The sequence below is a fragment of the Schistocerca cancellata genome, chromosome 3 (genome assembly GCF_023864275.1).
Source record: "Schistocerca cancellata isolate TAMUIC-IGC-003103 chromosome 3, iqSchCanc2.1, whole genome shotgun sequence".
Taxonomy (NCBI): domain Eukaryota; kingdom Metazoa; phylum Arthropoda; class Insecta; order Orthoptera; family Acrididae; genus Schistocerca; species Schistocerca cancellata.
The window spans coordinates 748239391-748253713 of record NC_064628.1 but is presented as its reverse complement, the minus strand read 5'-3'; the positions used below and the strand labels follow the sequence as shown (position 1 = coordinate 748253713).

The 14323-nt window shown below is 34.8% G+C and overlaps 1 protein-coding gene across 1 annotated transcript in view; it reads left to right on the top strand.

The window, feature by feature from the left end:
* LOC126175769 (sphingosine kinase 1) overlaps nucleotides 1-12622 on the top strand; it is a 484010-nt gene extending 471388 nt beyond the window's left edge. The window contains exons 7-9 of the mRNA XM_049922738.1: nucleotides 892-1117; nucleotides 3988-4127; nucleotides 6155-12622. Of these exons, the coding sequence (XP_049778695.1) occupies nucleotides 892-1117; nucleotides 3988-4127; nucleotides 6155-6340 (552 nt within the window). The 3' untranslated portion in view covers nucleotides 6341-12622. The remainder of the gene's footprint in view (nucleotides 1-891; nucleotides 1118-3987; nucleotides 4128-6154) is intronic.
* Nucleotides 12623-14323: the final 1701 nt, after the last annotated feature.

Here is a 14323-nt window from a genome sequence, read left to right as displayed (position 1 = left end):
CACTGATTGCCTTGTCCTTGAAAATGTTTCAGATTTGTATGTTTGTTTGCATGGCCATCTGCCACTGCAGCTGTTATATGTTAATGGTTTTTTCATCTTAGCTACCACCAATTGAAAAGCATATTCCACCAGACATGTTTTTCTTCTGTGGCGTTTGGTATTTTTGCCTCCAGTTTACGTGTTATGAAATTTTCTGCCTTTTTCTTTGTTGTTAGTGAAGGTTGAGGGTAAAAACTTTTGTCTTTTTTGAACCATCCTTTCCTTGCCCTGAATCTGCATTTTTTTTAATATTTCAAAAAAGTGACATGAAAATAACACAAAAAAGGTTTTCGTCATTTTTAAACATACTTTTTGTTGTGCTACATTTGTGTTTTTTCTAATCCACCTTACTTTTGTGAACATCACAATGACATTATTTCACTCAACACACTAATCTCCATCACTCCAACATTATGAATACAGAATTATTTATACAAACTTGTGCTTTTCTTCTTATTTTCTCATATTCTTCTCTGCTTAGCAATTGGGCTACTTTTATAATTCAGGCAAATACATTACCTCATTTGGCATTCAGCCACAAGTTCACTTGCCACAATGGCGTAGAGTCCACCCACATAAACCAAAAGCCCCACACATACAAACAAAACTTACCGTACTCCATGTAATAAGTGACTAATACTCTACTTTTATTTCAGATCCACTGGTGTGTTTCATTTGTCACAAACTGCATTGTTAGCATTTAGGAAATAACAGTGAGGGATTTTCTACTTTTTATTTTTAATTTGCTTTGATTGGATAGTTAACATAGTGTGTTTCTGTCCACTGCTCCTAATTATGGTTAATATTTACAAAACAATTAACATTGCATATCTTTTTTGTGTCAAACATTAGGGCATGAGTGACCTGGACAGTCCAGGATCAACAATGAGGCCACGTCTAGACAGCTATTACTCAGCAAATTCACGCTACAGTGCATACTTTTCAACTGCAGACTCAAGTTACCGATCTGTGGATGTGACAATAGCAGGTGACGGTAGCCCGCATGTTGTATATGGACCACCTTCACGTTTACCAGCCCTTACACAGCCAGTGCCATCACATTGGAAGACTATTGAGGGTATGTGCATGATGAACATGATATTAAAAAAAAAAAAAAAAAGAAAAGAAAAAGAAAAGAAAAAAGTAGTCTGTTTGAAGTTTCGTATTGGACATTCACAATTTCTTAAATTAGTTATTGTAGCAGCCACTGAAACCAAAGTAATCTGGTAGCGTGTGTTCAGTTGGCTGAAAATATTTGGACTGGACTTAACTTTTATCCACCAGTTTCATTCAAACGTGTATTAAAAAGATTATCAAAATTACTGATTCCATTTTTCATTATTTTTGGTTGCATTCCTAATTTTATTTTCTATCCCTGAATCATACTCACAAGAATTACTCATAATTGCCACTTTTCCATGTGGAGGTAAAGTTTTCTTTGCATATGTCTCACTATGTGAATGATAAATGTCTTTGTGCTTACCCATTGCTCAACACCTTCAGTACACTCTGTTCATTCCAGTATTGATATCTACAGAGGTTTTTATAAATATCTGGCTGTGTCAGTTATGGATAGTTTAAACTTGTGTAGTTTTGATTTTTGGTAATTAAAGTCAGCAAAGTAAATAAATACATTTGATTAAACAGTTTGTTCTTTGATGTGACTTCTGAAATTTTCCCAGCGTATTTCTTCTTTAATAATTTCCGGGTATGCAGCCGGATCCCTTCGACATTCTGCCACGATATTTCGGCCCAGAGATGTCTGGCCATCATCAGGTGAGTACACAACTACTGAAGAGCCCAGAAACCCCAGAAACCGGAGCTAAAATTTTTGTTCCATTTTGGGATTCCATAGTCAAAGAATCAGTGGAAATACGTCTTGCCGATAATCTTATAAATCGTGACAACGGCTTTCAGCCGGATAAAAATTGGAGTCCTGTTATTAAAATTATACAATCACAGAGGAATCGACAGCGTCATTCAATACTCAGTGACTAGATGATCTTTTATTTTCACCCCGAGGGCAGCACGTACAACTCGGCTATGCCGCGCGTGTCAACACCTGACGCATGCGCTGTAGGATGCTAGTATATTTCGCATGCGTGAGATTCGGCATAAATACCGCAACTGCACCTGGGCTCTTCAGTAGTTGTGTATTCACCTGATAATGGCCAGACATCTCTGGGCTGAAATATCGTGGCAGAATGTCGACGGGATCTGGCTGCATACCCGGAAATTATTAGAAGGAGTTTGTTCTTTGTCATTTATCGTAAAGACACACAGGACAGCCAAAATTAATAGTTTTGTTTCAAGCCACTCTTTTTCTTTTAACTCTGCCTTCCTGAAATCACCAAGTGTGGTGGAACAGTGCTTAGCACATCGAATTCGCATTACAGAGTTTGGAGGCAGTTCTCATTCCCAACTGGCCTATTTTCAGATATTCTGTGGTTTCTGAAATTATAAAGGAAAATACTGTTGTGGTTCTTCTGAAGAACATGTATGGTTTTCTTACCCCAGTCTGAGCTTATGCCCTGTCCCTCATGACACCATTGTCAATGGGATGTGAAACCAATCTTCCTTGCCTTGTTTTAAAAATCTGTGTCAGATTAAACACCTCAGTTAATCATACTTCTTGTACTGACTCCTCTATACGATTCATCTCGTTCTTGTCTTAGTCGAAAGACTGGTTTGATGCAGCTCTCCACACACCAGTCTATCCTGTGCAAACCTCTTCATCTCCAAATAACTACTGCAGCCTACATCCATTTGAACACACTTACTGTGTCAAGTGTTGGTCTGGCTCTACAGTTTTTAGAATTTTCTATATGTGTAGGAAACTAGAAACAAAGAAAATTTCATGTTACCATCTCATAGATTAAAAATTTATTGCTAGACCATTCAGTAGATGGCTATGCCAATTTATAATGAATTAAAAGTGAAAACTTTCACAGTAAATATCTAGCTTTGCTGAGAAGAAAATTAAATGCCAGTATTTTTATTGTCACAGAATTTTTGAATTATGATAAAGCTATTGGGTCTTCAAGGCCTGTTCGAAAGTGTTTATTGTTTTTATTTGTGTAGAGTAATGTAATATCCTTGTGAAGATCATTGTACATTAAAATTAATTTAAGTTTTTTGACTTTTTATATCTCAAAATTATATTACTTATATTTAAAAGTCTCGTGTGCATTAAATCAGTGATTTATGTATGTACATAATGAAATAATAAAATAGTGATTCTCTTTTCAAGACACTGACCATTCCTTTCAACTGCTCTTCTAAGTACTTCAGCACGAATGACAGGATAACAGTGTCAACCTCAAACTTTTTTTTTTTCTTCCTGAACTTTAATTCCTTTTCCAAGTTTCTCATTTGTTTCTTTTAATACTTGCTCAGTGTACAGATTGAATAAAATTGGGGATAGGGTAGAGCCCTGTTTCACTTCCTTTTCAACTACTGCTTCCATTTCATGTCCATCGAATCTTATAACTGCAGTCAAGTTCCTGCACATGTTTCAGACAATCTTTTGCTTGGTGTATTTTATCTCTGTACTTCAGTCAACAATGTCAAAACCTGTCTTTAAATCTGAAGATTTGCTTTTCTTTGGCCTATCTTCTAAAATACATCAATGAGTCAGTACTGCCTCGTGCATTCCTACACTTTTCTAAAACACAACCTCCAAAGTTGACATCTATTACTTTTTTCCCTTCTTATGCAAATAAATTGTGGCAGCATTTTGCAATCGTGATGTATTATATTGAGAATACATAAATCAGTTTAATTTGAATACTTTTGCACAAATTCAAAGAATTTTTGGAATTAATATTATTATTAGTAAGTAATTATAATAAACACTGTCATAGAAATGCATGCAGAATTATTCAAGTACCTTTCAATATTGTTGTTTTGTTCTCCACAAGCTAATAAATTTATTTCTTCTCCATGCAGGTGATTTTGTCTTGGTGCATGCATCATACCAGACACACCTTGGCTCCGACTGCCTCTTTGCACCCAGTTCTAAACTAGATGATGGTATTATCTGGCTGTTAATTATTCGTGCGGGAATAACACGTACACAGTTGTTACAAGTAAGGTTTTGATAAAAATATATGAAACACTTTTTCACATTGTTGGCCTTAATTATGGTCATGTAAGTTTAGCTAATTATGCTATCTTGAAAGAAAATATTATACTTCAGCATACATTATCCAAGATAATAATGTCACCTGTTATGTAGTTGGAAAAACAATGAGCTTAATTTTCATATTATTTACTTTTCTAGACAGTTTGATATGTATTTATTTATGTTGATCCAACATCTATTGATTAAAAAAAAATGTTCCAGTTTTCTGGGTAAGTCAGAGCCTTACTTATTAGAGTTACATATTATTGCCTGGCATTATTGGCATTATTATCTGTACAACTTTTTCTAAATTTAGTTGAGAGAACAATGTTACATATATGGACAATACATGAAAACAATTTACTATTGCACGGTGTAAGATCTGAGATTCAAATATTTCTAGATAGATGGGCTTTCATCATACAAGTGTACTAAATCTAGAAACTCATGTTTTGAATACATAGGATTGTCTAGGAGCCATAATTTTAATTTCTTTTTTAGTTCTGTAATGGGCAATTTGGAGTTATTAGGATGGAAGCAATTCAGTAGTTTTATGGCTGCATAGTAAGGGCTTTTTTCATAGAGTGTTGGTCTATGAGGTATGTTGTAGGGTCTCTGTCGGTAAGTACATACAGGTTATGAACAGTTAGTATTTTAAATTCTTTAAACAAATTTCTGCAGGACTCCCTGGCACATTTATTTCCCATAATTCTAAGTGCCTTCTTTTGTAGGATAAGTACACTTTTCATATTACCTTGACTGCTGGATCCCCATACCTCTATCCCATAGCTTAGGTGGGATTAAAATATTGCAAAATATATTTGCCCCAGAGTGGTAATGTTACAAAAAGGTGTCAGTTTTCTTAGGGCATATATGCTAGTTGATAGCTTTTTGCAAATGTCGTTTACATGATTAGACCAGTTTAACTCTGCATCAAGTGTCAGGCCAGAAAATTTGGTCAAATATTCTTTTTTAATGTAGTCATCACCCATTAAAATTTCCATGAGATTTTTGCCTATCAAATTCAATATAGGCGGATTTATTTGTGTTTAATTTTAGTTTGTTTTCATTAAAATATGTGCATAGTACTGGATAATTTGTGCCTTTATTTCCCATTGTAATTTAATTGTTTTGCCTTTTCTACTCTCTCTCTCTCTCTCTCTCTCTCTCTCTCTCTCTCTCTCTCTCTCTCTGTGTGTGTGTGTGTGTGTGTGTGTGGGGGGGGGGGGATACACATGGGTGCTTGTGTACATCAGTGAGAAGGAACTATTACGGCTAACAATATGTACAAATAACTTGACAGATAACACATTTAGCTCTCAGTTTGTTTAAAGATGACAGATGTGCACATGGAGGTCCACCATTAAAAACTGTTACAAAGTGTATAAACACTTTCAAATGATAAGTACTTGATGCAAAGACTGGCAGCTAGCCCCTTAACATAAATAAATATAAGGTGTGCAAGTAAATAGACAAGACCACATAATGTTGTGTTATGAGTTTGTCATTCAGTCTCTGAAATCAATGACAACCACTAAGAACACCAAATGAATTGAATTAATGGAGAAGGTAGGTAAGTTTCAAAGAAGAACTGTGTGGTTTTGTGATAGCTTCACAGAAAACTAGAACAAATGACAATGGGAGATGCTTCAAGAAATTCTTTATTTTGTGCAATGTGGAATGCCTTGTTCTCAAAACAATGAGTGACGGAAGTCTAATATGTTGCTTCTTGCAACATATGACTTGTGTAATGTCCACACTGCTAAAATTAGAGATTGGGGTTGGTGCTGATGGGTATCAGCAGTTGTTGTTCTAGGAAATTGTATAGAAAGGGGACAACAGTTTTGGTACATTGTGTGTTCTGCCACACTCCATTTGATGGCTTGTGGTGCACATAGATATAGTTATATGAAAGAGTGTATTCTGTGATGATTGATGATATGTTCTGTTCCAAAACTATTTCATGTTGCTAAATTCCAGTTTTTGTTGCAGTTCTTGCTTGGTCTTTCATCAGGAAGTCACTTGTCCTGTCCTCGGGCAGAAATGATTCCAGTGACAGCATTCCGCCTTGAGCCTGAGTCTACTCGTGGACACCTGACGGTGGATGGTGAACTTGTAGATTATGGTCCTGTGCAAGCAGAGCTTATGCCATCACTGGCAAACATTATGTCACGTTGATGAGGCTAGACAGGTTACTGCTATTCTGCCTTAGGTCTTCCTGTACGTATTTCCATGGTTACAGCATTCAGGAAGGAATGTGTTTTCAGTCGGAGCTGTTATTGCAGCCTGTTTCCATTTCACAGTAACTGAAGCTGCGTCTGTATGATAAACCATTCACCATTTGCCCAGTATTCTGTGTATTGAGACTGATTGTTTGCTCATTTGAGTACATAACTTCTGTACAACTTGCCTCTAAAAAGCTACACAATTTGTGTAGAAGTATGAAACTTGCCCTAAAAATCTGCACAACTTGTGTTGAAGTATGTCTTGCCTATGTTGCATGTGAATTTTGTATTTTAAAGAGAAGCACAAAAGTTACAACCATGTTGTATGCAAACAATGTAAGGTGCTATTTTAACAAAATATTTACCAAAGAGGTAAGTGGAACATTCTCTAGTTGTCTGCATCACACAGTGGAATGCAACAGTTCCACAGCCTTTTTTGTGGGTGCATTGTGGCTACAATTATCATGTTTTCATGGTTGTAGAAAATTTATGTGCTGTTTAGTACTGGCAGTCTGATAAGACACACTTTTGTCTCAACACTGCTATGAATAGTACAACCTCATACTTTGTAGAGTGCATATGTCCACTCCAAATTATTCTTCATTTTTTGACTCCAGACATATTACTGTACAGTCCTATATTCAGTATTTTTAAAATTCCATTGTGGATTTAGCTTTTAACTGTGTAGTATCAAAACTCTGTCAAAACTATCTTGGAGTCTAATTATGGCTTGGAAGGTAATATTTGTATTGTTTATCCAGACCGAAACAGTAAACGATTATAGTAGGGTTTTAGTAATTTGTGAAATTAAAGACTAAACATAGTTACATATTGCCCCCAGTTTTAGAAGAGGTTTGCCATGTTAGATTTATCAAAAGTTCCTTTTCTGTTAATGGGATCTCTTCTTACAGGATTTGTAAATTTGTTTCTTACTTAACTGTGTACGAAGAATACAAGGAACTCAAATGCTGAACTTTTGATACACACTGACATGGCAAATGATGCGAGGGTCTTGCCATTTCCTGTTTTCTGTGCAGTCATTGTATGTTTGTTAAAATGTGAGCAAGTGTCAGGTTATAGGTACATTTAGTACTATAACAGTATTTTAGCATTCTTAAATAAACAGTATATTTGTAAACCATAGTAAAATTTACTGCCTATGAATAAAAATCAAACACAAATTGTACGGTAGTGTTACTGCAGAAATTCATCTGCATGTAAAGGTTTGCATTGGCAATAGTCCATTTCAACGATGTTTCACTTCTATTTTTATGTGCTTAAATCAAGTCAACAATGCTGCAGAGTGATTCTTTACAAACTTGATTAATCATTTAAATATGGTGCTTTGCTGATATTGTTACCCAGTTTTCCTCATAAATGCACTGTAAATATTTTTGCTACATTTAATTTGGACCTGTATTGGTCACTGGGCTGTATATACTGTAACTGTTTTGTACAAAGAACATGCTTCATACATTCCATCCAAGTGTTTAAAATTTTTAAAGTGTGTACATTTTTAATTATAATAAGCATAAAATGAGTTACTTGTTCAGAATCTGCTATTTTTCCCAACAATATGTTGTAACTTAATGTTTTTCAACTTGCCAATACATCTTTATGTAGGCTATAATATGTGATGATTTATCAGCACCTTGGATTTTTATTCACAGAGTTCTGTATTTTATCTTAAGCAAAGTAAATATAGTTCCTAGGGAGTAGCAGGAGAATAATATAAATTGCAATCAAACTTTTAATCTTTCTAAATATTTACAAATCTGTTAATGCGTTGGTTGTTGTGGTGGCTGCTGATAGATTCTTGGTCATGGAATCATAAAAAAGGCAGTATTTTAGTGTCACAAACTTTGTAATAAAATAGAAAGACTGTACTTACTACAAATGGAAGTCATGACAGAACTGCCATGAAAACTGAGATAAAGGAAAAATTGCAATAGAGAAGCAATGAATACGTTTACCGGAACCATAAAAATAGAAACAGAGCAGAAGTCTAGATATTAGAGGAGAAAAATAAGTCTTGCAGTGACTTAGAGAGCTAGAGATATCAGATGATGTCATGAAAGAAATCAAATGTTTTATTTCATTGGACCCCGGAAACTATTAAATACTTCAGTTGTTTCCCAATTTTTCTTGCTAACTTTTGTAGACTGGACTTCAGTCTTGGACACTCAAGATCAGTCACTGGTTCTTATCATGTTGCTGTCATGTGCTGCACACTTTCTACTTTTTTAATATGTCAATTATCCTGTATAGTGTAATTTTTATATTTGACTTTTAATATTCAATACTGTGTATATAATATCTACTAAGACAATTTATATTGTTATTAGTGTTGGACACTCCCTAGTCTGAGCCAGAATACCCAAAGAAAGTCTTAACATAACCAGTCTCTGGAAAAAAAATTCATACTGGACAAAAACTACAGGCTGTAAGTTACCACAATATACCATCTTGAAGACTCGTACATATTGATTATTTAAGTCTGAAGTTGAATGACTTTCAGTACAAAGCATATCATGCAAATGGTGTAAATTAGGCATCCTGTGGTTAGTTATTTGTTTGCCCTTGTTCCAATGTTTTTAATTTTGTACTTTTATTCATAATTGCAAAAAATTAATAAAAAAAGAAATGAGTAGAATTGTTCACAAATTGAGAATGGAATGAACGTCTGGAACTGATAACGAATTTCTTGGAATTATGACATGTCTGAGTGTGAACCTGGCATCAAAAATGATTAAATATTTTGTATGTGAACAGATGTGAGAGGCAATTACAGGAAAATTGCCACTCCAAAATTGTTCATTCTTTATTTCCAACTGTATGAATTTACAGTATGACTTTTGGCACCACAGTCAGCTGAATCAATTCCACATTAAGGTAGTTCTCAACCTTATAGGAAGTGGTCTGCATTTGCATCTTGTCTCAGTATTTCTGACTTGATTGATACATTGGCCATCCTGTTCATCATTTCTCACATTCTGTTTCTTTACACTTTTATGCAGTCAACAAAACTTTGGAAAAAGATTCAAAAGGAGTTAGGTTTTGTGAGTTGAAGTATGAACCAAAGCATAACAACCTTTTTAAGATACAAATAAAGTTTTAAAAATCTTATGATCATGTTAATAATGGATGCTTCATTTTACTTGCTGATAGTAAATCATTCACTGGTTTTATGTTAACTTAAAAATGTAGCACAAATGGCTTATCAGTTTATCTGCACAGTGCCATACGATTCACTATGTTACGTAGTGATAGAGAAATGTTGCTCACTTTCATCTGGCACCAGTGTATGTTGTAAGTAAAATAACGAAGTCTTTATTTGTATATTTTACTCACTAGCTCCTTCCTGTCACTACTTTCTTATTTTAAATATTTTCAGTTTTCTTTTTTTGTTGTTTTGATTTTTTTGAATTTATTTACTTGTAAACTTACCAGTCATGTCATTGAACCACTATTTCACATCATCTAATTGTTTCCACATTTATACAATGCTGAAGGATTGTGAACAGAATACAAACAACAGGATCAGTGAAAGCTTCAGAACATACTGTCAAATCTGAGATAAAAGTCTGAGTGTCTTCTGCTTAGCATTGATACAGTAAGTGATCATCTTTAATCATTCATTCATTATTAGTTTGCTATTTTTCATTGTCATCCATAAATTAAAAGTTTCTTACTGCTTAGATACAGTCCATATTACATCTTACCCTGTGTCATTATTTTCACTTAAATATAAAATACTGATTTATTAAAACCTCATCTTTTCATGTTCACATTTGCTTCTATTGTGTATTTTCTTATTATCTGCACTCTCTTCGCCATCATCCTATAAAGCAGGCAGACTGTACTTATGTACATATTGTTCAGTTAAGTAGTCCACCTATTAATAAAACTGATACTGTGATATGCTTTGACTAACTTATAATGTGAAAAATGAAGTATTTTTATATGAATTGCAATAATAAAAAGACAGCTGTTCCAAGTCCTCAACCCTCAATGAGATTGATTACAAGACAGAGATTCTTCATTAGTTGTTGTTTGTTAATACTGAAATGCTGCCTCATTTATGATGTGAAAATTTGAGTTATTAACATTTGTGTATTTTTGAGGAACTGACTTATTAGCCTATGTGTAGTAGACAATGGCTCTTTGCTGGAGGTGTTGAGTTTTTGGAAAGATACAAGAGCATGACGCCACTAAGAAGAGAAAGAAGTAGAGCAAGAGAGCTGAATTTTTCGGTAGCCATATTCACTAAAATATGCACTGCAGGTATATGTTGTGGTGGCAGTGGATGCCTCTTTTCTATAAATGGATAACTGTTGTTATATTTGACTTTTGAGAGTTTGTTCACAAATGCTGTGTTCCATATTGGCATAATTCCTTTCTGAATATGAATTATTGCATACTCATCTGTCTTAATGTTTGAGTTTTCTTGTTTTCAGTTACAGTTGTTTTATTGAGAAATATTATTATTGGGATTTCACTTGTATTTCAATACACTATTTTTAACAGTTTGTTTTTCTCTATCATAAAAATAAAAGGTTAACTGTAACTGACTTTCAGTATATCAGCTCACAAAAGTTTATACCTTGTCTTGAACAATCCTGGAACCATTATACAGTATTGACTGTATTTTAATGGTGAAGTCATGAGACAGAACTTTTCTCCAGTTATAGCAGGCCTTTTTCTCTTTCAAAGTTACTATACACAGTTTGTTTTCTCTGCGAGAAGTGCTTAAGATCCTGCACTAACATTTTGGAGGAGTGTGGTTGATATGCTCATTAAGATATAGGTTTTGTGTGGTTTCCATTACTTCTGGTGATTGCTGGGGTAGTCTTGGTACAATTACATCATGCCTACTACCCTCTTCTGTCCCCATACAATTTATAGGATATTAAAATTGTCCTGCCTTTCATCCTTTTCTCATTGCATGATCAATACACTAATCTGATGCATGACCATTATGATTCTCATCATCTTGATTCTACTTGTTCTTTTCCTCCTTATCTCTTGGCGATCTTGAATTCCCCTTATTTCCAATCTGTCCCCATGTGTTCATTCACATTATATATTTCCTTGCTTCTTCATTCGTCATTTTCTTCTCCTACCCTGTTTTCGTCATATGCTTCAATTTTGATTCCCATGTGCCTTGCTCATGGTCTTTTTTTTTCATACAGACTTGGCAAGTACTGCAGGCTGTGAGTGCACTTTAGCCGTGCTTTAGCATATCATAGCAAACTTTCTTTTAATGACACTCTAATCTACAAATAATTTATTCTTATTTTCTTCTCTCCTTTGCAGATTATAGGTGACATTCCCTTTTTTCTAATTTTTATTTCATATTGAATTTTTTTATAAAAAAATATTTCATATTCATTTGAGAGAAGATTTTCTTCATTAGTAGCGGAACATAGTTTTTGGACTAATTTTCAGAACTGTAATGTGTTCAAAGATTAATTCATATTTGCAATTGTTTCAAACATATATTGCCACTAGTAGAGAATGATCTTTACTAACTGCAAATAATTTTAATGTGATAGAAACAATACATCATCAGCACTGTTGTATCTTTTAAAACTTTTTGTATTATTGAAGAATTTATTTTAGAAACAGCAATTACATTATTTCGCATCACAATTTGGCAGTGGTATTTATTTTTTGGGGCCATTAATTTAGAAATCTGTGTTTTTAATTCTGAATTTGGTTTCTATATCTGCAATCTGCAGATACGTTATAGGTCTGTTATAGCTGTTGGGAGACCTATGATCAATAATTTCCTCCTCCATTGTCTGCTTCCCCATTGCTCCACTTGCCTTAGATATCTGTGTCGTAAATTCTTTCTTTCCAAGAGACTGAATTCTTATAGGATGGCTTCCAAACGCAATGTGGATTAATATGAGTCCACTAGTCAAGAAGAACATTGATAAATGTTTCTTTTAGAGAGGTGATACTGATATTCTATTGATCTCTTGGAACAGAGTATGAAATATTTACAATAATGTGGTGTACTGTGATTGAAAACTTTGTGGTTGTGCCATGGTAATAAATGTATAGTGTGTAAATACCTGTTTGAATATATTATTTTATATTTTTGGTATTTCTTATGTTATTGTAAATAAAATGGATCTTATATATAATAAATGTGTGGGAATAAATATAAACTGCACAGTTTTCTCAACTCCTGAGTAAATTTCTCAGACAGATTTGTTATAGTTTCTGGAATGACAAATAAAATGTTCCAAATAATAAAAGAATTTTTCAATCATTTACATTAGTTACTCTTCCCAAAATCACACCAGAACTTTCCCAATTCCGGGAAAGGGTAGGTTTGTGACTTCTGTTGTGTTCATAATTTGTTATTAGTAATGGTTTGGATGCTATTACTTTTCTGCAAGCTATAGTGAATGGCTGAATGTAATTTTGTACTGAATTAAGCTGTATTTTGTCATATGCTGTTAATAACATTCATTATTGTATTTTGGAACTGCTTTGATTTCCACTTACTGGTATACATTTTCTGATATATTTCGGCATATGTAATACCACAATTACTCTTTCTAGTTATTTAGTTGCTCATTGTGTGTTCACATGTCCTTCATTTTCTTCCATGCCTGAGTTCTTTCATCTTCACACTGCAAGTTCTGGATTAGAAGACAGCTGTGAGCAAATTTACCTTAAGCTCTAGTTATATGATCTAATGAAGTAAAGTTGGATATATACTATTTCACACTCCTTAATCAGAAAACAGATGCCTTTTCATAACAGTAACGTAAATGATGGGAACATATAGAAAAGATTTTCACATTTTGGGTAAGAGAAATTATGAAGCAGAACAGAATTTGCAAGGAAAACCTGTTTTTACTTAAAAATAATAGCTTTTGAGGTCGCCAGGGGAGTAACATGCATGTTGGGTTGCAATTGGTGATCGCTCGCACATTTGAATGTGAATTGTGCTGAGGGTGTGGATAGGAGTGGTGCATTCCTTAGTGCACAGGCCAAGTTTCACAGTGGGAACAGCCTCAAGGATAAAATAATTTATTTGTGCAAGGCCAAGTTTCACAGTGGGAACAGCCTCAAGGATAAAATAATTTATTTGTGGGAGGGGTACATGGTGGGAGCTGATAGGATTTTCATTAGTGTGTTGTCAATGTTGATTATATGAAGGAACACTTTTATAGGGTGAGGCAGAAAAAGTTTTCTGAAAATTATGTTCTTTTAGCATATAATTTCAGTTCAGCACAAAAGCTGGCTGGTGCTTTCAAGATAATTATATCATTGTACCACAAGGGGTGCACATACCACTCTGCCATTTGTCAGTACATGCATCAGTTCTGGGTGTATTTAAGATTGAGGGGATGATCATTAATTAAAACTTCTGGGATAAGAGGCTGTTGTGACGTAGTGCGACAGCCACGCCACTTGGAAGTAGCCGAAATGCACGCGTTACTCACGCCGGCTGGCATGAGGTCTGAAACAGGATACGTTATGAATGCTATAAAGAAAAGTACGTAGCTGCGGTAATACTTAACTTTAATTCATCATTTGTATACAGCATTCTTGCTGATACAAGTGAGACTCTCTCCAGAAATGGTTAATGGCGCCTTGCTAGGTCGTAGCCATGGACTTAGCTGAAGGCTATTCTAACTGTCTCTCGGCAAATGAGAGAAAGGCTTCGTCAGTGTAGTCGCTAGCAAAGTCGTCGTACAACTGGGGACGAGTCCTAGTACGTCTCTCTAGACCTGCCGTGTGGTGGCGCTCGGTCTGCAATTACTGACAGTGGCGACACGCGGGTCCGACATGTACTAATGGACCGCGGCCGATTTAAAGCTACCACCTAGCAAGTGTGGTGTCTGGCGGTGACACCACAGAGGCCATGGTCAAAGAGTAGAACTTCTTCCTCCTGATGTTTCATTACCAAACG